A 21,230-nucleotide genomic window follows, 5' to 3' on the forward strand; every position below is an offset into this window, starting at 1 on the left:
TGGAGAAGCCATATTTTGAGATGTTGAATTGGGAGTCTTTTTTTAGAAAGTCAGCGACTGTGTGTGGCCCCATGTCTCCCCCCCATAAAAAAAAAAAAAAAAAACTTGCAGCCTCCAATGCTAGGAGGGGCCAGGAGCATGGCCTAGTGGTAGAGTGCTTGCCTAGCATTCACAAAGCCCTGGGTTTGATTCCTCAGTACCACATAGATAGAAAAAGCTGAAAGTGGTGCTGTGGCTCGAGTGGTAGAGCACTAGGCTTGACAAAGCCCACGGACAGTGCCCAGGCCTTGTGTTCAAGCCCAAGCACTGGCAAAAAAAAAAAAAAATGCTGTTAGGAAACTGAGTCATGAGGGTAGTAAAGAGCAGAAAGACAATCTCAACAAACCAGATCAACTCTTAATAGAGAGCTGAAGAGGGAAACCACGGTGACTTAAGGAGAGTCAAGACACTTGAGGCATAGCACCAAGCCAGATGTTCTTAGTGATAGTTTACAGAAAGAATGAGTGAGTCAAGCTTTGCTTCCTTAACTACCATTCCCCAGTCTCACCCTGATAGGGAAAGTTGTGTTACATACATTCACATCCTCAGTTCATTGGGAATCTACTTAGCATGGAAGTTTTACATTGTAGTGTCTCTCTCTCTCTCTCTCTCTCTCTCTCTCTCTCTCTCTCTCTCTCTCTCTCTCTCTCTCTCTCTCTCTCTTTCTCTCTCTCTCTCATAGTTCCTCTCGTTTTTCACTACCGTTTATGAGTTGAGAGATCTTTGGCCAGTTACTTCGTCTGTAAAATGGGAATAATGAGATTACCCAACTATTGTTGTTTGGTATGAATGTGTGAGAGGAGTAGGGAGAGAAGAGGAGACTTAGAATTAAACCTGACTGTGGGCTGGGAATGTGGCTTAGTGGAAGAGGGCTTACCTAGCATGCATGAAGCCCTGGGTTCAATTCCTCAGAACCACATACACAGAAAAAAACCAGAAGTGGCGCTGTGGCTCAAATGGCAGAGTGCTAGCCTTGAGCAAAAGCAGCTCATGGACAGTGCCCAGGCCCTGAGTTCAAGCCCTAAGCCTGACACCTGGTAAGCTCTAAGTGTTAACTCTTAGTTGTTACTGAACACAAGAACTAACCATATGCTATTCAGTTGTGTTCTCTTTGCTGCGATCCCTGATACTTTGCCTGGTGGACATTGATAAACTCTCAGTATATGATAAATAACTATCAAATTCAAGGTTAGAAAATACCCTTACTCTCTCTGGGTTCGTTAAGTTATCCCAGCAAAACAGGACTTTTAAAATAGTCATATACTTTTTATTAATAGAACCTTACATCTTGCCAATTTTTCACACAGAGTTTAAATACCTTTTGTTTTTCTCTGTGTCGTCTGAGAGACCAGGTTTGATAAGTACGGCCTAAGCATTTCTACCTGGTACATGCCTCTCCTATGTCACAACAGTGTCCAGCATTATGACATGGGTAAGAATGCACACAATCTCTTTTCAGTCATCTGTAGGGGCTAGCTTCAGTATCACCCCACCTACAGGCTTCATCATTTCTAGCAAATGTTTTCTACAAATTAGAAGGATGCTAGCTGAACTGTGCAGAAAGCGAACCAACGTGGGCTTCCCCAGGCCTGGCTTCACTCAGAAGGTATAGTGACATTGAAAACCTAGACCGTAGGCCCTGATAACTACATCTTAGTTTTTTATTTCCATGATGCTGCTCCCTTTTCTTACAGAAGTTTCTTGGAGGTTAAAAAACAAAGTTGTCTAAAATTTGTACTCTGTTACTTCTGGCAATGCCTAGTAGCTTTTTACATTCCAGATAAATGATGTTAAATATGTATAACTCAGTGAATAATAGACTACAGACTTTTTCAAACACAAATTTAAACAAGTACAATTTAGCAGCTGGAAATAATATAGTCTTGAAATAATGTTACCCATATGTTAGTTTATATTATCATGTCATCTTATATAACCTTTTCTTTCTACCCTTAGTGCAGATGTTCTCTGGAAAGATCCTAATCATTATTTCCATCTTTTTGTTCCCTAAAGGGAGCATCAACAGAGGAAGTGTCAAGCGTAGTTAATATTCTCTGCCCTGAGGGGAGAGAAGGGAATAAGCTATGAGTGCTTTCTAATTATAGACCAAATTTACTATTGTAGTTCTTTTCATCAGTTGCAGCATACAAAAATAATCAAAATTTCCCCAAGAAGGTGAACAACTAATTTTATTCAATAAGCTAACTTTTCTCTTTCAAATAAGTTCTAATGAAGTTATTTTCTTTTATTTCTCTTTTGATTTTTCTCTAAGATGGAAATGGCCAAATCATAATTAAAGTTTAATTTCACAGATTATCCTGATTAGTTCTGGAACAATGTAAACCTTAAAAAAAAAAAAAGCCTACAGTGGGAGAGGAAAAATAAACTCGGTGTTCTTGTTCTAGAACTGTTATCAGTAATAATCTTTTCTATTCCAAAGTGAGTCAAATAGAGTGAATTCATGTCTTCTAACCAGTAATGGCAGACTAGAATAGAATGTTGAGGACAATGTGAAGAGACAGAAGAGAAACAGCAACACCATATGCAATGTTGAACAAATAAAAGGCACTGCTCTGCACAGTGCTGGTGGCTCAAGCCTGTAATTCTAGCTTCTCAGGAGGCTGAGATCTGAGGATTGTGGTTTTAAGCCAGCCAGGGTATGAAAGTCAAATTAACCACCCCAAATCCAGTGACTCAAGTGATAAAGTGCAAAAAACAAATCTCAGGGACAGCACTCATGTCCACAGTTTAAGCCACCAAGAAGGCAGAACGACAGAAAAGCAGGCAGGCAGACATGAAGGAAGGAAGGATGGAAGGAAAGAAAGAAGAGAGAAAAAAATCTCCAGCACTATCCACATGGAGCAGTTCTTTAAATCCTCTTCTGATCAACTCAAGCTCAAAGATATAAAAACCAAGGGAGACAGGGAGGGAAAGGAAGCAGATGAAATGGAAAAGATTACTGGGGTGGGAGTCCATCTAGTGGAGAGTGGTAGAACATTCCATGCAATTACCTTAGGTACCAAAACTTGCAGTTCTATTCCAGAGTCTTCACCCATTTAAGACAATAGCTTAGTTCCAGTCTGGTTCCACACCATTTATGAAGGTTCATTTTTTCTTGTCAGTGTTACTGATGGTGTTACTGATGGTGGTGGTGGTGGTGGTGGTGGTAAGGCTGGTAGTTGAAGCCAGAGCCTCCATTTTGAATATAGGCCCTCTTATATGCTAAACAAGTGTTCTACCACTCACGCATATGCTTGTCTTTCCTTTATATTGTCAAAAATCATTTGTATTTTGTTTATCAGATATTAACTTGGTTAAAGCTATTATCTAGGGAGGATAAGTAGACTCCTTTATATTCCTTCTACTCAATTACATTTAACACCCCTTCCTTCCTTTCCTTCCTTCCTTCCTTCCTTCCTTCCTTCCTTCCTTCCTTCCTTCCTTCCTTCCTTTCTTCCTTCCTTCCTTCTTTCCTTTCTTCCCTCATTTCTTGTATATTAAGAGGCTATATGTGAAAGGAATAGATGATGAGCTTTCTGATCACCTGTTCTCTTTGGCATAAGCTCCGCAAAGACATAAGAAAATAAATAAATAATTGGTCCCAACATGACCTAGGTCACTTAGCCGTTTTTACAATGAAATGTTAAGAAATTAATCAATGGGACTGATGGCTAAACATTCAAGTAGTAAATTAACTCAAAATAGACACCAAAATGTATATTTGACATGTTAAAATTAATTTTGATCTCTAAAGTTACCAGTCTAGTTTGGAAGAACTAGGTATTTTTGTTCTGGAAATTAAAATAAAAATAATCTGTTCAAACTAGGCATGATGGCTCATGCCTGTATTCCTAGTTACTCAGAAGGCTGAGGATCGTGTTTCAAAGCCAGCTTGGGCACTAAAGTCTGTGGGACTCCAATTAACCAATCTCCAGTTAACCACCAGAAAACCAGAAGTGGCACTATGGCTCAAGAGGTAGGGTGGTAGTCTTGAGTTGAAGAGCTCAGGGACTAGGTCCAGGCCTAGAGTTCAAGTCCCACCAAAAAAAAAAAAAAAAAGAGTGAAACTCAGAATCCTAAACTGGTAGCAGAGCACAACAGGAAGAGTCCAGGAAACAGACCAGGGGGTAGAGGAGAGTGATTACACATGTGAGGAAGTTTCTTCCAGTAATGGTTTTCACTTCTTAGATTCTGATTATGCTAGTTGTATGAGGGTGTGTGTTGTTTGTTGCCAGTCCTGGGGCTTGAACTCAGGGCCTGGGCACTATCCCTAAACTTCTTTTTTTTTTTTTTTTTTTTTTTTGCCAGTCCTGGGCTTGAGCTCAGGGCTTAAGCACTGTCCTTGGACTTTCTCAAGGCTAGAGCTCTACCACTTGAGCCTCAGCACCACTTCCAGCTTTTTTCTATGTATGTGGTACCGTGGAATCGAACCTGGGTCTTCGTGCATGTTAGGCAAGCACTTTAACCACTAGGCCAAACTCCAGGCCCTCCCTGAACTTCTTTTGCTCAAGTTAACACTTGAGCTACAGTGCTACTTCTGCCTTTTTCTCTTTATGTGGTACTGAGGAATCGAACTCAGTGCTTTGTGCTAGTCGAGCACTCTACCACTAAGCCACATTACCAGTCCTAAGCCAACCATTAAAACATGGTTCATGAGAATCTATATGACTAATCTCTAATCACCTGAAGTTTGGGAGAATTTCATTCCTGAAGAGTGCCACATGAAATAAAACCTTCATCGGGGGCTGGGAGTATAGCCTAGTGGTAAAGTGCTTGCTTAGCACAAAGCCCTGGGTTGGATTCCTCCGTATCACATGCACAGAAAAAGCTGAAGTGGCATTATGGCAGAGCACTAGCCTTGAGCAAAAACTGCCCAAGGACACTACCCAGGCCCTGAGTTCAAGCCCCAGGACTGGCAAAACAACAACAACAAAACAAAACACCCTTCATTGGCAAGCCAAAGAAAAGATTTATGAGGTAATAAATGGTTTAAGAAATAAGAAAGTACAAAAAAAGAAAAACACCCTCTTCTTTCTCAGTCCTTACAAACTCATTCTAAAAAGCCATGGTCTGTGAGAGATGAAGTTTGTTTTATATTTACCATAGTCATACATCCTTTTAAAAATATTTCACTCTAACCCTTACCAAAGCTTTTCATGGCTTTTACAAAACATTCAATGAAACAGAATGATATGTTTATTTCCAAGAGTTTCTAGGAAGTGGGGAGAGGGAGGATCTTGAGTTCTGGCTTGATAGGACAGCATAATCGGCTATGGAAAGCCAGTCTATTCAGAATACACTGGATTAAATGGTAGATGGAGTATGAAAAGTGGGACACAGGTACAAGAATAGGAAGAGATATAAAGCTTTTTAGGCAACAAATACTAATATTTTCAACTTCTTTTTAAAAAAAAATGCCATAGGGGAAGTCAACACTATTGAGGAGTAAGGCCTTTTTGTCTCCTTCCCTTCACCATCCATCCTCCTTAATCTCATTAGCCTGAGAACTCAGGAGACATGAAGAAATGGCTGTGGGCATGTGTGGCTCCGGTCCTTACTTGTGCATTCAAAGCTCTCAGAATAGTGCTTGGTATTTAAACAGAATAAATAGCAAGCTAGGATTTATAGGAAGATTGGTGAAACTCTATAGTACATACTATTTTGAAGTTGAATGGGACTTTGAGCCTGATCAATTTAGTATACTTAATTTGTTTCCTGTAGTTCTGTAACTCAAGGTATAGGACTTCCCTCTTTCTCCTTACCTCTTTGTCTTGTTTTCCTTCTTCTAGAAACAACAACAAAGGATGTGGGGCAGAAAAGATTTTGGCTTGCCATTGCAGTATAGCTGGTCCTATGGAGAGGAAAGAAGGCAAAGCAAATAGTTAACTTTTAAACAACCCCAAATCTGCCTACTTTGCTTTATTTTTTCCTTTGAAAGAAGTACATTCAGTTTCTGGACAGGATATATCATTTCTCTCACTCAGGAAAACTCCTTAGATATTAGGAGTATTGTACATAGGCTATTAAAAATATTTTAGTAAATGTGCTGCTCAAATGAATTCAGTTACATAGAAGTAATAGCCCTGAAGTTATTATAGTCCTGATGGGGGGTAAAAATGAAGACTACCATTTACAGAAATAAACAATTTGAAAAGATAACATGCTAGGAATTGACTTTTTTTTTTTTTTTTTGCCAATCCTGGGTGATGAACTTTTGAGGCCTGAGCACTGTCCTTTGGCTTTCTCAAGGCTAGCGCTGTTCCACTAGAGCCATAGCACCATTTCCAGCTTTCTTTTCTAGCTATGTGGTACCAAGGAATCGAACCCTGGTCTGCATGCATGCTGGTCAAGCACTCTTAACACTAGGCCAAACTCCCAGCCCTGGTATTGACATCTCTCATCTGACTCAGTATCTCACTTTTATCTACTAAACTAATTTCATTTTTTCATTCAAAATCCACCCAAGCAACCTATGGTCTTTTTCCCCTAAGCAAAGGAATGAAGATCAAATATAGCTTAAAAAATGAATAGTTCTTTATTTTTTAGCATCATTTTGTAAGGTATTTTTAGTCTTCAGAATTCCATGAGAGCAAGGGCTGTAAGTTTAACAAATGGCTCTTATTAGACAGATGGAAATAATAGCTAGCATTAATGATAATCTTCAGGGAACTGAGAAATATCCACATAGTTTATTTGCATGGATTGATTAATATTTTATATTTAATTATCTTAGGGTCATAGAATAGAATCTCACTGATTTTACATAACATCGTAAATGGTATATAGCCTACTGATCATTAAGACTCAGCCAGAGGGTGTAGAAAAATGGGCAATGAGAGAACTAAGAGGTGAAAGGGACAGAAAGGCATGACCTGTTTGTGAGTCAGAAGATCGGCATTTCAGATGGCATGTGCGAAAATGTAACCAGATCCTCAAACAAAAAGGATGTGAAAGAATTATTGCCCTTACAGATATGGGAATGATAGAATATCACTTCATAGCATAGTGACTATAGCATCTCAAATATTATTCTAGCATATTTATTGCTCACTTGGTAAGACTCAGGAAGTTAACCCAGCATTTTTTTTTTTTTTTTTTTTGCCAGACCTGGGTTTGAGCTCAGGGCCTAAGTACTGTCCTTGGACTTTCTGAAGGCTAGAGCACCACTTCCCGGCTTTTTCTGTGTGTGTGGTACAGAGGAATCAAACCCAGGGCTTTGTGCATTTGAGGCAAACCCTCTGCCACCAGGCCATGCTCCCAGGCCTTAACCCAGCAGTTAATATTCAGTATCTCACTTGATTCTCAATGCAAATGTCTACTGTGTAGTATACTGTGTATACTATTATTATATTATGTTAAATATGTGGAAACTGGCTCACCACTATAATCCTAGCTACTCAGTCTGAGGATCATGATTCAAAGCCAGCCCAGGCAGGAAAGTCCCTGAGGCTCATCGCTAATTAACCACCAAAAAGCTAGAAGTAGAGAAGTAGCTCAAATGGTAGATAGAGGGCTAGCTCAGGGACAGCGTCCAGGCTCTGAATCCAAGCCCCAGGACCAACTCCCCCCCCCCTCCCCCCCCCTCTCTCTCTCTCTCTCTCTCTCTCTCTCTCTTTCTCTCTCTCTCTCTCTTTCTCTCTCTTTCTTACATACAGACAGCTAGCGCATAAGTAACTTATCCAAAGTCACACTGCTGTAAATTCCAATCTGATTTTGTAATTTCCAAATTTTGTAAATTCCAAATCTGGATTTTGAAATTCAGGACTGTTAAGTTCATGTTCTTAAAACCTGTACATTTGGAGTGGTTTCCTTGGCTGGACTAGTTTCTAATAAATCTATGGTGAACAAATAATGTTACAAATGGTACTAATACGGTAAAATGGTTTGCCTCAGGTATCCTATTTTTGGGCCATTTGTCTTTCTCTTTTTTCCCCTTCATCAGGTGAAATTTGAAATAAAAAAATACTGCTTGAAAAGCCCTATTATAAGTCAGATTTGAAAAGAAAATTAAGTAAAACATTATTATTTTTTTTTTTTGCCAGTCCTGGGCTTAAGCTCAGGGCTTGAGCACTGTCCTTGGACTTTTCTCAAGGCTAGAGCTCTACCACTTGAGCCTCAGCACCACTTCCGGCTTTTTTCTACCTATGTGGTACCGAGGAATCGAACCCGGGTCTTCATGCATGCTAGGCAAGCACTTTAACCACTAGGCCAAACTCCCAGCCCTAAGTAAAACATTTGTTAAACCCCTTCTGTATCTTAGATATTCCTGTTCTTTTTTCCTTTTTTTGGCAGTACTAGGATTTGAACTCAAGTCCTCACATTCACATGGAAGGGGCTTTACTATTATGAGCCATGCGTCTAGCCTGATATCTCCTCTTTTGTTGTGGAATTCACAGCTAACAAAAGAATGCAGGCTTTGAATATAATTTTGCAAGCCAATGCTTGCCAATGCTAAACACCAAATTACAGGCTCTAACAGAATGGACAGAGACTTATGTGAACCTGTGCTTAGCAAAATCAAAGAGCTCAAATTCTTATCCATTTAAGTTTCACATATGCTTCAAGGATATAGTTATTCTAGCTAATAAAGCCAAGAGAAGTTGGTGAGGCCTGTTCATGCAATTTTTATTTTTTTAATGTTAAGTAACCAGCACATACAATTTTCCAAATACTTGCAAGGGCATTTTCCTAGAATCAGGTAAAAATTAGAGCAAGCAAGTGACCTACTTGCAGCAAAAACTGCTTCAGGTTATAGAGGATGGGAAGTCAAGTGCATCCTGGAAACCACAGCATCTGGTCTGGTTTTATGCCTTATCTATCAATCTGTTGTTATAGGAATTGAGAGCTCACATTTCAATGATTGTTACTCATGTTTTGGCAGAAGAATTCCTATCTTTGTTATTGTTATCCAGTCCTTTCAAACTCCTTCTCCATTTAATAAACCAAATCGAGTGACATTTATAAAGGTCTCAATTACGTCCTTGAGAATTCATTTCTGTGTCTTAAAACTTTTGCTAATTAGATAATAGAAATATTAAACATCATCTCAAATTCCTTGATTCTTATCATTTCTGACTTTACCCACAGATACCATCTGAACAGTTATTTTGAGTATTACATGAAAGATGAACAACAAAATATCATACACATTAAATGAGTACCTAAAATCCTGGAAAATGGTTTTTAGCAGCAGAAGCTAGAAAAATATGTGTAAGTGGCAAAACTGTTTAAAAGGACCATATAGAAACTGTAAGATGATTTGGGAATTAGTGCTATCCTGATAACCTGAGAAAAATCAGGTTATAAAGTTAAAAAGAAATAGAAAACAGTGGGGTGTCAGAGGTTCATTTCCATAATCCTAGCTACTCAGGACACTAAGATCTAAAGATCACAGGTCAATGCCAACCTGAGAGGTAAAGTCCAATTAACCACCAAAATGCTAGAAGTGGTCAAGTGCTAGACTTGAGTGAAAAAAGCTCAGGGACATTGCGCAGGCCCTGAGTTCAAGCCCCAGGATCAGAAATCAAAAGAAAAAAAAATAAAGGAAAACAAATTTACAACATATTCTTTGTTGTCTAGCTTTCTGAGCTTTTCATAGAAAGAGGTTACCATCTTTTCATTTCTTCCAATCTATTAATTTTTTCCCTCCTTTTCCCTCCCCTTCCCTCCCCCTCTCACTCTCTTATCTCCCTCCCCCTGCTTCTCTCTCTCCCTCTCCCTCTCCTCCTCTTTCTCTCCCCCACCCTTCTTTTTCTAGCTTTTTTTTTTCTTACTTGAATTTAGTCTCAAACTTGCTAGGACATATTCTACCATTGAGCCACACACCTCTAGCCCTTTTATGTGCTGTTTTTGGTGGGTTTTCACAAACTTGCTTCCTGGCCAGACACAAGCCTGACCTTGATCTACCCAGTTTGGACTTGCCTTTATAGCTAGAATGACTTGGGGCTTGAACTTAGGGCCTGGGCACTGCCCCTGAATTTCTTTTACTCAAGGCTTGTACTTTACCACTTGAGCCACAGTACTACTTCTGGATCTTGCTGTCTATGCGGTACTGAGGAATTGAACCCAGGGCTTCATGCATGCTTACCATTGAACCACATTCCCAGTCCCATCTGTACTTCTTGAAGGTCTATCTTCTTCTCTGAATAGCCACTAAGAACTCCCAAACATGGCTTCAATTTTTAATTTTTATTAACTTTAAGGTCATATAAACCAATAAGTCAGCTTGAATACATTAAGAAGTCTGATCAAGGGCTGAGAATGTGGCTCAATGGTGGAGTGCTTGCCTAGCATGCATGAAGCCATGGGTTCTATTCCTCAGTACCACATTTTTTTGAAAAAGCTGAAAAAGCTGAAAGTAGTGCTGTGGCTCAAGTGATAGAGTGTTAGTCTTGAGCACAAAGAGGCTCAGGGACAGCATCCAAACCTTGAGTTCAAGTCCCAGGACCGGCAAAAAAAAAAAAGGAAAGGGGCCCTTATGATGAGGTTTAGAATAAAAAATTCCTTTAGAAAAAAATTATGAAAATTTTGGATAAGTATAAACAATAAGCCTGACTATATTCATTGCTCGTTGGAAATAATTCATTTGACAGTGATTTAGAGAGAGAACTTCTGCACAGATAAAATTATATAGCAGTAACAATACCAGTGTAATAGTTACTTGGTAACCTTGGTTGGTGTAAAAATGTTTCATCAGAAATGAATACTCTTAATTATTATTTTGACAAGATAAATTAAATAGAGGGTGGAGAAAGCAAAGTAAAGCAAGAATATGAAATTGTACAAGAAGCCATGAGAATACTGGGAGAGACCAAGACTAAATGCAGTACAGAACAATTATGAGACCAGGAAAATGACCACACACACACAAATTCAGGGTCCTTCAGTCATCGAAGACCCTCCATTGGGTCTCCAATAATTAACTAGGGTGTTCCAGAATACCACAGAATGAACACATGCTTTTCACTCCAGGATAGTTTTACATCACCTCCGACAACACAAAATACAAGAGGGAGCTGGGCAGGCTGCGAGTGTGGCTTAGTGGTAGAGTGCTTGCAGCATGCTTGAAGCCCTGGGTTTGATTCCTCAATATCACATACACAGAAAAAGCTGGAAGTGGTGCTGTGGCTCAAGTCAGAGCCCTAGCCTTGAGCAGAAAGTGTCAAGAACTCAGACCCTGAGTTCAAGCCCCAGGAGTGGCAAAAAAAAAAAAGAAAAATCAGAGATGATTCAGATACAGTTTTGGGCTACACTTTTGGAAACTCACCTCTAGTGAGTAAAGATTACAGATATTTTTTTTTTTGCCAGTCCTGGGCTTGAGCTCAGGGCCTGAGCACTGTCCTTGGGTTTTCTCAAGGCTAGAGCTCTACCACTTGAGCCTCAGCACCACTTCCAGTTTTTTTTCTATGTATGTGGTACTGAGGAATCAAACCCGGGTCTTCATGCATGCTAGGCAAGCACTTTAACCACTAGGCCAAACTCCCGGCCCAAGATTACAGATATTTTTCTGCAAAAAAAATCTCAAACACCTCAGTCTAATTCACCTTTAAGGTCATATAAAGACAGTGCTCAGAACCCAAGTTGGAGGCCCAGGACTTCATATATGAAGCCTTAAACAACCCACCCCCCAAAAAAGGGCACGATGTAAAACAGGAACCATTTTAAACATTTTTGTCGGTGAACTTAATCACAATTTTTTTGGCCAGTCCTGGGCCTCCAACTTGGGTTCTGAGCACTGTCCTTGGGTTCTCAAGGCTAGAGCTCTACCACTTGAGCCACAGCGCCACTTCTGGCTTTTTCTGAATATGTGGTACTGAGGAATCAAACTCTGGTATTTGTGCATGATAATAGGCAAAGCACTCTACCACTAGGCTAAACTCCCGGCCCCTATTATTATTTTTTTAAATCATCTTATCTCTTTAAACTAAAATTTAAAATTGAACTGCTATTTACATAGTGTCAAAGAGAACATGTTGAACACTGGGTTTGAATCAAGTTATAATGAATTTTTGGTACCTGAAATTAGGAAAGTTTAAAGCTTAAGCTTTAAAATGCGTTCATCTAATAAAACTAAAAATGTTAAAACAGCGGCAGCTGTAGAGGATTTCACCTAAGGGACGTGGCACATTGCCTGAGCCCTGCTAGATACTCACTAAATTGTATTGTCCTTGCTCCTTTCTAACAATGGTAGCAGTTGCTTATTCAACAAGCAGGCAGCAGAATTCTTTAGTCCTCAGAAATGATCACTAAAGCGGAGAAACGCACACTTGCATCCTCTTGGGCTGGAGGAGGGCACTGGAGCTGTCTATTCCGGGCTCCCTGCTTCTCTCTGAAGAAGTTACTCTTCTTATATTTGAGGACAGTGTCCCACGCCATCTCACCTCTTGGAAGTCTTGTGTTCAGAACGCCAGGACTGGCTTTACAGATTTGCTCCCCTGGGACTTTTTGGGTCACATCCCTCATTCCGGGAAAAGGAAGGATTAAAAGGAAAAAGAGAAGTCACCAGAATACGAACCCTGGTTACTCGATGCCCTACATGGAATAGTTGGGAAAAGCTCCAAATGCCAAGCCTGTGGGCGTGGGCGACAAAGTCACTTCCCTGAAGGACAGGGAAGCTCCGCCCCCCGGTGTTTGTGGGTGCAGAGAGGAGGAGAGGATGATCTCATCCCTGACACCGCCAGGGAGACGGGTAAGCAGTGTCCATGCAGACAGAGCTGCAGCAGTAGCGGGAGGAGGTGGACGAGGGCGTGCGTGGGGTGGAGGAGGAGAGTCAGAATCCAGCTGGTGCGGGGTGTATGTGTGTGTGTGTGTCGGGGGGCGGTGTCAATGTCTTTGCACTCTCTAGGTTTCCCTGTAATGTCAGGGTTGCATAAAGCCAGGCATTTCTCCAGTCTCCTAGAACCAGCAATTCAGCACGAATGCTACTACTTGCAGACACGTCCACAATCCGTCAAGGAAAGATGCAAACCCAGCGGGTAGCAGGCGGAGTAGCCCGGTGCAGGCACCAGGTACCCGCTGCAGCAACCCAATCAGCCATTCCGAAGCCTGCAGACGCACCGGCTCCCGGGCTGCCGCGGCGGGCGGACGGCGCATGCTCGGTGCCGGGGGGCGGGGCCGCGGCTCCGGCCGGAAGTGTTTTCTCCCAGGCCACATTTCCTTCCTGGGCAAGGCCGGGCGAGTGTGTCCCCAGTCGCGTCGCTCGTGGTGCCTCGGGGTGAGTAGCGGCTTCCCTCGGGGCTCCGGGCTAGACACGTGCAGGATCCCTGGGAGATCCTTTAGGAGCGGACTCCGATCTGGGAAGTGCAGCCCGGAAGGTCACCGTGCCCTCCTGCCCTCGCACCTCCGCGCCGCCCCCTCCAGCGCTCCGCAGCCCTGGGAACCGGAGGATTAACCTCCAAGGGCGTCCCGGGCCTCGCCTTGGCCTCCAGCCCGGACTCTCCGGGCTGGCTGAGCGCATCCCCCCCCCACTCCAACACCTGTGCCGTCCCCGGGGCATCTCCGTGGACCTCCCCGGCCTAGGGCGGGGGTCTTCCCCGGTGACCCCCGGACCCGGGCGCGCAGGCGAAGGAGGCCGGCGCGGGGTCGGGTCTGAGGGCCGAGCCGGCGCCGTTAAGCCACTTGGTGCAGAAGCAGAGCTGGGTCGTCAGGGCTGGGCAGGATTTCCCCGGAGGATGGTGATGTTAATAATAACCTGTCCTCTCTGTGAAGGTTGGCGGGCCTCCTTTGTCCTAGGCCGCCTGCAGGGCTTGGGACTCTGGGTGTGTTTTTCCCTTGGAAAAAGCACTGCATTGAAGCAGTAGAGAAACAACTGCTGAATGAACGCCATGTTCGGCTCTTGAACCGCTCACGAAATTGCCCGGTGATAAAAAGACTTGATTTCGCTTTCCATTCTGAAATGGAAACTGTGGCATCATCAGGTTTGCCCGACATTAACCGAACCACCGTGTCTTGCAAATTTTCTTATCAGCACTTTTGAGTATGGGTCCATATTTTGTGTATTCGTGTTGCCGAACCTAAGTGTTGATGTTCCCTCTGTGATGTGTGCAGCTGAGGCGTTTACTGTCCGCTAAGCTGTCACGATACCGCGATTCTCGCAGCCTAACCTAACCCGAAGCCTTAATACTGTATGAATGATAGGTGAGCATTGTGTGAGTGATAGACGAGTGTACGTCTTATCTGTAGGTACTGTGTGAAAGTAGACTCGGTCTGCAAAGCCAGAAGTTCCAGGGTCATGTCAGGATTTTTGATGGCTTTTGAAAAGATAGCGACCTTTTGAGACGTGATGCCGTTTGTTAGTCCTAAATCTGTACTGTATTCGTTAGTGATTTCAGAATGAGAAACTAAAGAAGTCTTTTGTGTCTTCACATGTTGATAGGGCTAAAAATTGTTACTCTGTTGACTTTGAAGTGTGCTTTGATAATGGCTCTACTTTGTTCTTGTAGTTCAGTGCACATCCAGTGGATGGCAGTTTCTTCACTACCAACTCAACTTTAAACGAAAGAACATTTGATTGAAATGTAACCACTTTAAACAGATGAATAAAAGCCCTTAACTTGCCTAGAATAATTCTTTTCAATTGTGAAAAGTACCTTACATATTTCAACCACCTTTTCAACTTTACTATCAGAGTAAAAACTAAAAGGACCCAGTGTTTGACTTCTTAGGAGTGTTGTGTAATTGCACACACTCTGTCTCTCTTAAATAAATGCTGGTGTTAGATTGTTATATGAGAAAACAGACTAGTATTTTCCTTGAGTAATTATATCTTACCATGATTGTATGTCTAGCAAAGAAGAGGTTTTATATAGGTGTTGAATAAGTGCATGTGGAATTACATTAGTTAACATCAGTAAAACTTATTTAGTTGTTAGTTTAAAATTAAATGTAGCTATTGTAGTGCATGATTCCTACCTAGTAATAACCAGGGAACTTTTTTTTTTTTTGCCAGTCCTGGGGATTAAATTTAGGGCCTGGGCCCTTGAGCACTTTTTCTCAAGGTTAGCACTCTGCCATTTGAACCACAGCACCACTTGCAGCCTTTTCTGTGAATGTGGTATCAAGGAATTGAACCCAGGGCTTTGTGCATGCTAAGCAAGCACTCTACCACTAGGTCACATTTCTGGCCCTAATCAGGGAACTTTGACTTTTGCAATTTCTTCTGAAGTCTGGTAGTGACTTTGTTGGAATGATTGGGAGTTTTTTCCCTCTTAAGTTACAGTTTTATATGTTGAACAGATAGTTTTTAAATTGTCTTGTGTATGACAATTAGAAAATAGTTATTAATCCTGCTTAAAAAGCTTTAAACTAGTTATGTATCATAGCTATAAGGCCAATAATCACACACAGAAAATGTCTTTATTTGTTAAGATATTGTAGTAGGGCTAAGTGTACATATAGTTTTTGTGATTTGAGATTTCATGGAACAGATAAAGTTGATTTTTGAAGTTTGGATAACATTTGACTAATGAATGAATGAAAGAAAATAGACATGTCAACATAACATAGACAATACAACATGAATACCGGGCTAAAGGGAAAATCCATGTCATATGACATATGCTCAAGGCTAGGGATCTACTTCTTGAACCATAGCACCACACCCAGTTTTTGTGTGATTAATTGGAGATGAGGGTTTCAGAGGATTTTTCTACCCAGGCTGACTTTAAACTGTGATCCTCAAATCTCAGCCTTCTGAGTAGGTAGGATTACAGGTGTGAGCCACCTCCATGTGCTTGGCTTCATGTGATATTTTCAGATGCTAGTAACTGCAGCTATTGAGAGATCCCATTCAGAAACTATTTCATTGGTTAGATAGTCTTGGGTGCCTGGGAATCCTGTAAAGGCAAGACTTGGATGTCTTTTAGTAGGGAAAAGTACATACTCTTGAATAGGAAGGTCGTATAGAAGAGGAATTTTAAAATGTAAAGAAATTGTTGAAGCTATTTCAGAGGCAAGGAGAGGGAGAAGGAAATTTTTAACAGTAGTAAGAAGCAAAACAATTTTAGAATAGGAAAAATTATGGGTTTTAATATGTCTATCACCATTTTTTTTAAACCAGTTACTGTTTGGTGAGAATACTGTATTATGGTAGAATTCTTGGTGGAAAGATTTAGCTGAAATATTGGGGCAGTTAGATGTCCTACAACATTTAATGTCAATTATTGGTAAAGTGGTATGTTTAATTAAGTTTACGCAGGCATTGAAATCTTCAGAAGTAGGTATGAGGGTGGGCTGGAGGCATGGCACAGTAGTATGGGCCTGACTAGCAACTACAGCCCTTGACCACCCAAATTCAGGCTGTGCCAAAACAACAAACAAGAAAAGGTAAGTATGAGAAAAAAGTAAGTCCAGTCACAGTGTGAGTTTTACTCAGAAACATTTACCTGGGAGATATATATATATAGATAGATAGATAGATAGATACCTGGGAGATATATATATATATATATATATATATATATATATATGAGAGAGAGAGAGAGAGAGAGAGAGAGAGAGAGAGAGAGAGAGAGAGAGATACACACACCATTCTATGTTACAGTTGATAGAAGAGATTCTTGTCATATTGGCCAAGTATTTTGTTGTCAGAATCCTTTTCTTAGACTTAGTGTTAGTTATTGTTTTCCAGACTTTAAAATATGTATCTAATAGCTGAAAAGTAACTTAAAGTTTTATTGTATTTTTCATGTAAAATTCTTTATTCTGTTACTAAATTAACCTATGTCTAATCTACTTCAGTTCTTTTGGCGGCGGGGGTAGGGGGGCAGTCCTGGGACTTTAACTCAGGGCCTGAGCTTCTTTTGCTTAAGGCTAGTGCTCCACCACTTGAGGCATGTACCACTTCTGGCTTTTTCTGTGTATGTGGTACTGAGGAATCGAACCCTGGGCTCCATTCATGCTAAGCAAGCACTGTACCACTAAACTACATTCCCAGACCCTATTTCAGTTCTTAAGAGAAGCTTTAAATTTACATAAGATTTTTGTGTGGGGGGGTAAGTTGTGGGGCTTGAACTCTGGGCCTGGGTATTGTCCCTGAGCTCTTCAGCTCAAGGCTACCACCCTACCCCTCGTGCCACGGTGCCTCTTCCTGTTTTCTAGTGGTTAATTGGAGATAAGACTTTAGGACTTTAGTGCCAAGGCTGGCTTTGAACTGAGATCCTCAAGACTTAGCCTCCTGAGTAGCTAGGATTACAGGTGTGAGTCACCACACCTGGCTTTTACATGAGATTTGAACATATATTGCTCTTTAAAAGTAAATGTTTGATTTTGATTGAAGTTATTTTTACTTGCTTAGTTCAGTCTTTTTCATCAGTCACAATTTTAATACAGAAATGACTTAGTGACATTTCTCTTTGTGTTTTTAAGGTTAACAATCAAGATGGTACATGCTGAAGCCTTTTCTCGTCCCTTGAGTCGGAATGAAGTTGTTGGTTTAATTTTTCGTTTAACAATATTTGGTGCAGTAACATACTTTACCATCAAATGGATGGTAGATGCAATTGATCCAACTAGAAAGCAGAAAGTTGAAGCTCAGAAACAGGTAAGATTGAAATGTTTGAAGACTATTTGTTTTATATGTAGTAAATATTTTCCTCCAGATTGTGGGGCTTGAATTTTGGGCCTAGGTGCTATCCCTTAGCTCTTCAGCTAAAGGCTACCACCCTGTCCTTTGAGCCACAGCCCCACTTCCAGTTTTCTAGTGGTTAATTGGAGATAAGAGTCTCATGGTCTTTAGTGCCTGGGCTGGCTTTGAACCTCAATCCTCAGATTTTAGCCTCCTGAGTAGCTAGGATTGTAGGCATGGGCCACTGCGCCCAGCTCAAGAATATTTTATAATTATAAATTAGTGAGCATTTCTATAAAACCCACCTGGAAATGCATTGTTACACATATTATTTTCTAAAAAGTATTAATTTGTCATTTTTTTTTACTATATAAGCTACTTATTACAAGAAAATGATGAATAAAATGATGTAATAAATGATGTAATTTGATTACAGAATAGTTTTGTCAACTTATAAATGAAGAAATTAGGTACAACTTCAACAAACCAGACAAAATAATTTATCTCAGGGGAAACAATAGAAGGTGTGGCATTAATCAATATGCATTTATACTCATAACTTGACATGGAATTGAAACCTCTTTGTACAACTACTTAATAGTTTAAGTAAATAAATACATTTTATTAGCATTATATGTTTTGCTTGTATGACGTGAAATTTGAATAATATTGGTAAGCTGGCAGCCTTAAACTTTTAACAGACTACACTGAATCTAAGCTATTGTTTTAAAAAGTTATTGATTATTAAGAAAAGTGGTACTTTTATTTTTTCAGCTGTGCCCTCTTCAGTGGAGATAGGAATGACAGGACCTATGAGAGTCGTCTGGTCAGGGTGGAGGGAAGGGGAGAGGACTATATGGAAAGGGCTCTGAATATAAAGCCAGGGAAGAGAATTCCACTTTTAGCTTTTTACTGTTTAAAATATCAAGAATGAAAAGACTACCATGCTATTTGCTTCTGGCCAACTATTGAAATATGCTGTTGACCCATTGAAGATTTCTGTATAAGTGATGGTTAAACAAGGAAATAAATATATTTGAGTAGGCATGTGACACACAGGATAATATTTTTCATATAACTCATAGTCATATGTAAGAGGATTAGAACCTGAAGAGACTAGAAGCAAGATCTGTTAGATACCTGTTTGATAGCAAAGAGCTAGAGAATAAGAGTGACGATGGCATGGAGGAGAGAGACTCAGAGAATAAATCCTAAGTCTTTGTAATGATATGTGGAAAGAAATTAATCTTAAGGTTTATCTGGATTTTTTCATTGAAATTATGAACCAGACCACTTAGGAAGTCAGATATTGCCAGATGTATTTCAGTTGGAGCATATTTCAGTTGGAGAATAGCTAGGAATTAAGGATTTAGAATGAAAATTGAGTGTAGGGATCAAATGTGAATGTGAAAGGAAGAAGGTATGATTTTGTGGTTAGAAACGAGGGTCCTGAGCCAAATAGCATGAATGGCTATGTTGGTGGCTCATTCCTGTAATCCTATCAGGAGGCTGAGATCTGAGGATCACATTTCAAAGCCTGCTCAGGGAAGGATCTCTTATTAGCCACCCCCCCCCCAAAGGAAAAAGCTGGAAGTGATGCTGTGGTTCAAGTGATAAGCACTAGTTTTAAGCAAAATAGCTCAGGGACATTGCCAGGTCCTGACTTCACCCCCAAGACTGGCACTAAAAAAAGAACATGGATGTAGAACACTTCAAGGTTCCTATATTATCAGTGGGACATGTGTAGTTTTAAAGATGATGACTTTAAAAATGAAAGGTAGAAAATTGCATGAAATGAGGAACAGTAATAGAAAAGTAATTTTAGGTTTGCTTAACCAGAGTATTTATAAGTAACTTTTAGTCTGATAAGGGGGAAATTTAGTCTGTTACAGGTTGGATATTTACTTTGTTGTAAGAAGAGAAACTTCCTTAGAGGGTTTTTACAGGGGCAAGGATTTTCAGGGCATATGACCATATTTTATACAGTATGTATGTATACATGGAAAAAAAAATACATGACAGATGTGCCTATGTTTGGGTAATAGGGTCAAAAGAGCTAACTTGGCCTGAGCTGGTCTTGAACTTATAATCCTCCTACCCTTGCCTCCTGAGAAGCTGATACCACAGGGCATATTCTTAGAGTGACAAGAAAATAACGAAATAATGACAAGAGACTTCTCAACAGATACCATTTGGCATTTTAGCCCTGATAATCATTTGAGATGTGAGAGGGAGCTTTTCTGTGCCTTTTGGAACAACTTAGTTGCGTCCCTGCCTTAACTGACCAGTTGTTAGCACCCTTCCTCCTACCCCGAAGTGTGACAACCAGAACTAGTTCCAGATATTGCCAGATGTCCCTCCAGGGGCCAAAATGTCCATGATTTAATCTGCTATTTTAGAGCATTGTTGAAGAAGAACATATGTAGGATGGCTTTGCATTTATAGGAGCATAGTGAGAAAGAATAAATTATAGTGTCTTTACCATTGCTAAAATAGGTACTTTTCATAGCAGACATAAAAGATATACAGACAAGTGAAGCACATTCATGAGATAAAGGAACCTGGGACGGCTGTCATAGTCATGGATGATTTTACAGGTATATTTACATAAACACAGAAGGCTATAAATGTGCCCCCTATACTGGGAGATATATGATCAGGTATCCTATTTCTCATTTACCAAGAGGTGGTTAATTTGTCCTGGTTTCTGTGAAGTGGGACTTCAGTTATTTTAAAGGAAAAGAGGCCTAGAAATTTCTTCTGTTTGTTCATTGCTTTTGAGATTTCATATGTATGTATTTTGAAATGCCAGTGTTAATATCAAAGAAAAGGAAGTTGATGTTTTTTTTTTCTCTTTATAGGCAGAAAAACTAATGAAGCAAATTGGTGTGAAAAATGTGAAGCTTTCAGAATATGAAATGAGTATTGCTGCTCATCTAGTAGATCCTCTTAACATGCACGTAGGTATCTTTAATTGTGTGTGTGTGAATGCGCAGCATTTTTCAAAGGTCTGAGGGGCCATGAACTACAGTGACTCTAGGAGGTATCAAAGGAATAGAGATACAGATAGGATTTCTTACATAAATGGATAGGTAGAGTCTGCAAAGGAAAAAGTGGGATGAAATTTTTCCATGTGTTACTATTTCTTTTAATCTTTATTATTATTTATTTGTAATCATCATATTATATTGGTTTGCTTTGGGGGAGAATTTTTGTTTTTTAGCTTTTGTGAGTATGCATTAGTTGTAAAATTCATGCTTTTTGTTGAACTTAACTTTTGCCAGGTTACTTGGAGTGATATAGCAGGTTTAGATGATGTCATTACAGACCTGAAAGACACAGTCATCTTACCAATCAAAAAGAAGCATTTGTTTGAAAATTCTAGGCTTCTGCAGCCTCCAAAAGGTATAGTATAGCACAGTATAATATAATACATGTATATGTGTGTACACACACCTTCACTTAAACCACTAAAACACTAGCAAAGAGGGCTATTATAGATGGGGTATTTTCAAAATTTCACTTTTTTTTTTTTTTTGCCAGTCCTGGGCTTGGACTCAGGGCCTGAACACTGTCCTTGGGTTCTTCTTCTCAAGTTTAGAGCTCTACCACTTGAGCCTCAGCACCA

At 40.3% G+C, this 21,230-nt stretch overlaps 1 protein-coding gene across 4 annotated transcripts in view; it reads left to right on the forward strand.

Moving 5' to 3' along the window:
• Window positions 1-1,503: 1,503 nt before the first annotated feature.
• Window positions 1,504-21,230, forward strand: part of Atad1 (ATPase family AAA domain containing 1) — a 34,639-nt gene continuing 14,912 nt past the window's right edge. The window contains exons 1-5 of one of the 4 annotated variants that reach the window (XM_090346323.1): window positions 1,504-1,645; window positions 9,127-9,249; window positions 17,404-17,578; window positions 20,464-20,562; window positions 20,887-21,007. In XM_090346323.1, the coding sequence (XP_090202449.1) occupies window positions 17,417-17,578; window positions 20,464-20,562; window positions 20,887-21,007 (382 nt within the window). In that variant the 5' untranslated portion in view covers window positions 1,504-1,645; window positions 9,127-9,249; window positions 17,404-17,416. Of the gene's footprint in view, window positions 1,646-9,126; window positions 9,250-12,705; window positions 12,728-13,173; window positions 13,253-17,403; window positions 17,579-20,463; window positions 20,563-20,886; window positions 21,008-21,230 lie in introns of those variants that run through there. The other 3 variants (XM_090346321.1, XM_090346324.1, XM_090346322.1) reach the window with 3 other exon arrangements.

This window comes from Megascapheus bottae, chromosome 15, assembly GCF_031878675.1.
Source record: "Megascapheus bottae isolate mThoBot1 chromosome 15, mThoBot2.hap1, whole genome shotgun sequence".
In the NCBI taxonomy this organism is placed as follows: Eukaryota; Metazoa; Chordata; class Mammalia; order Rodentia; family Geomyidae; genus Megascapheus; species Megascapheus bottae.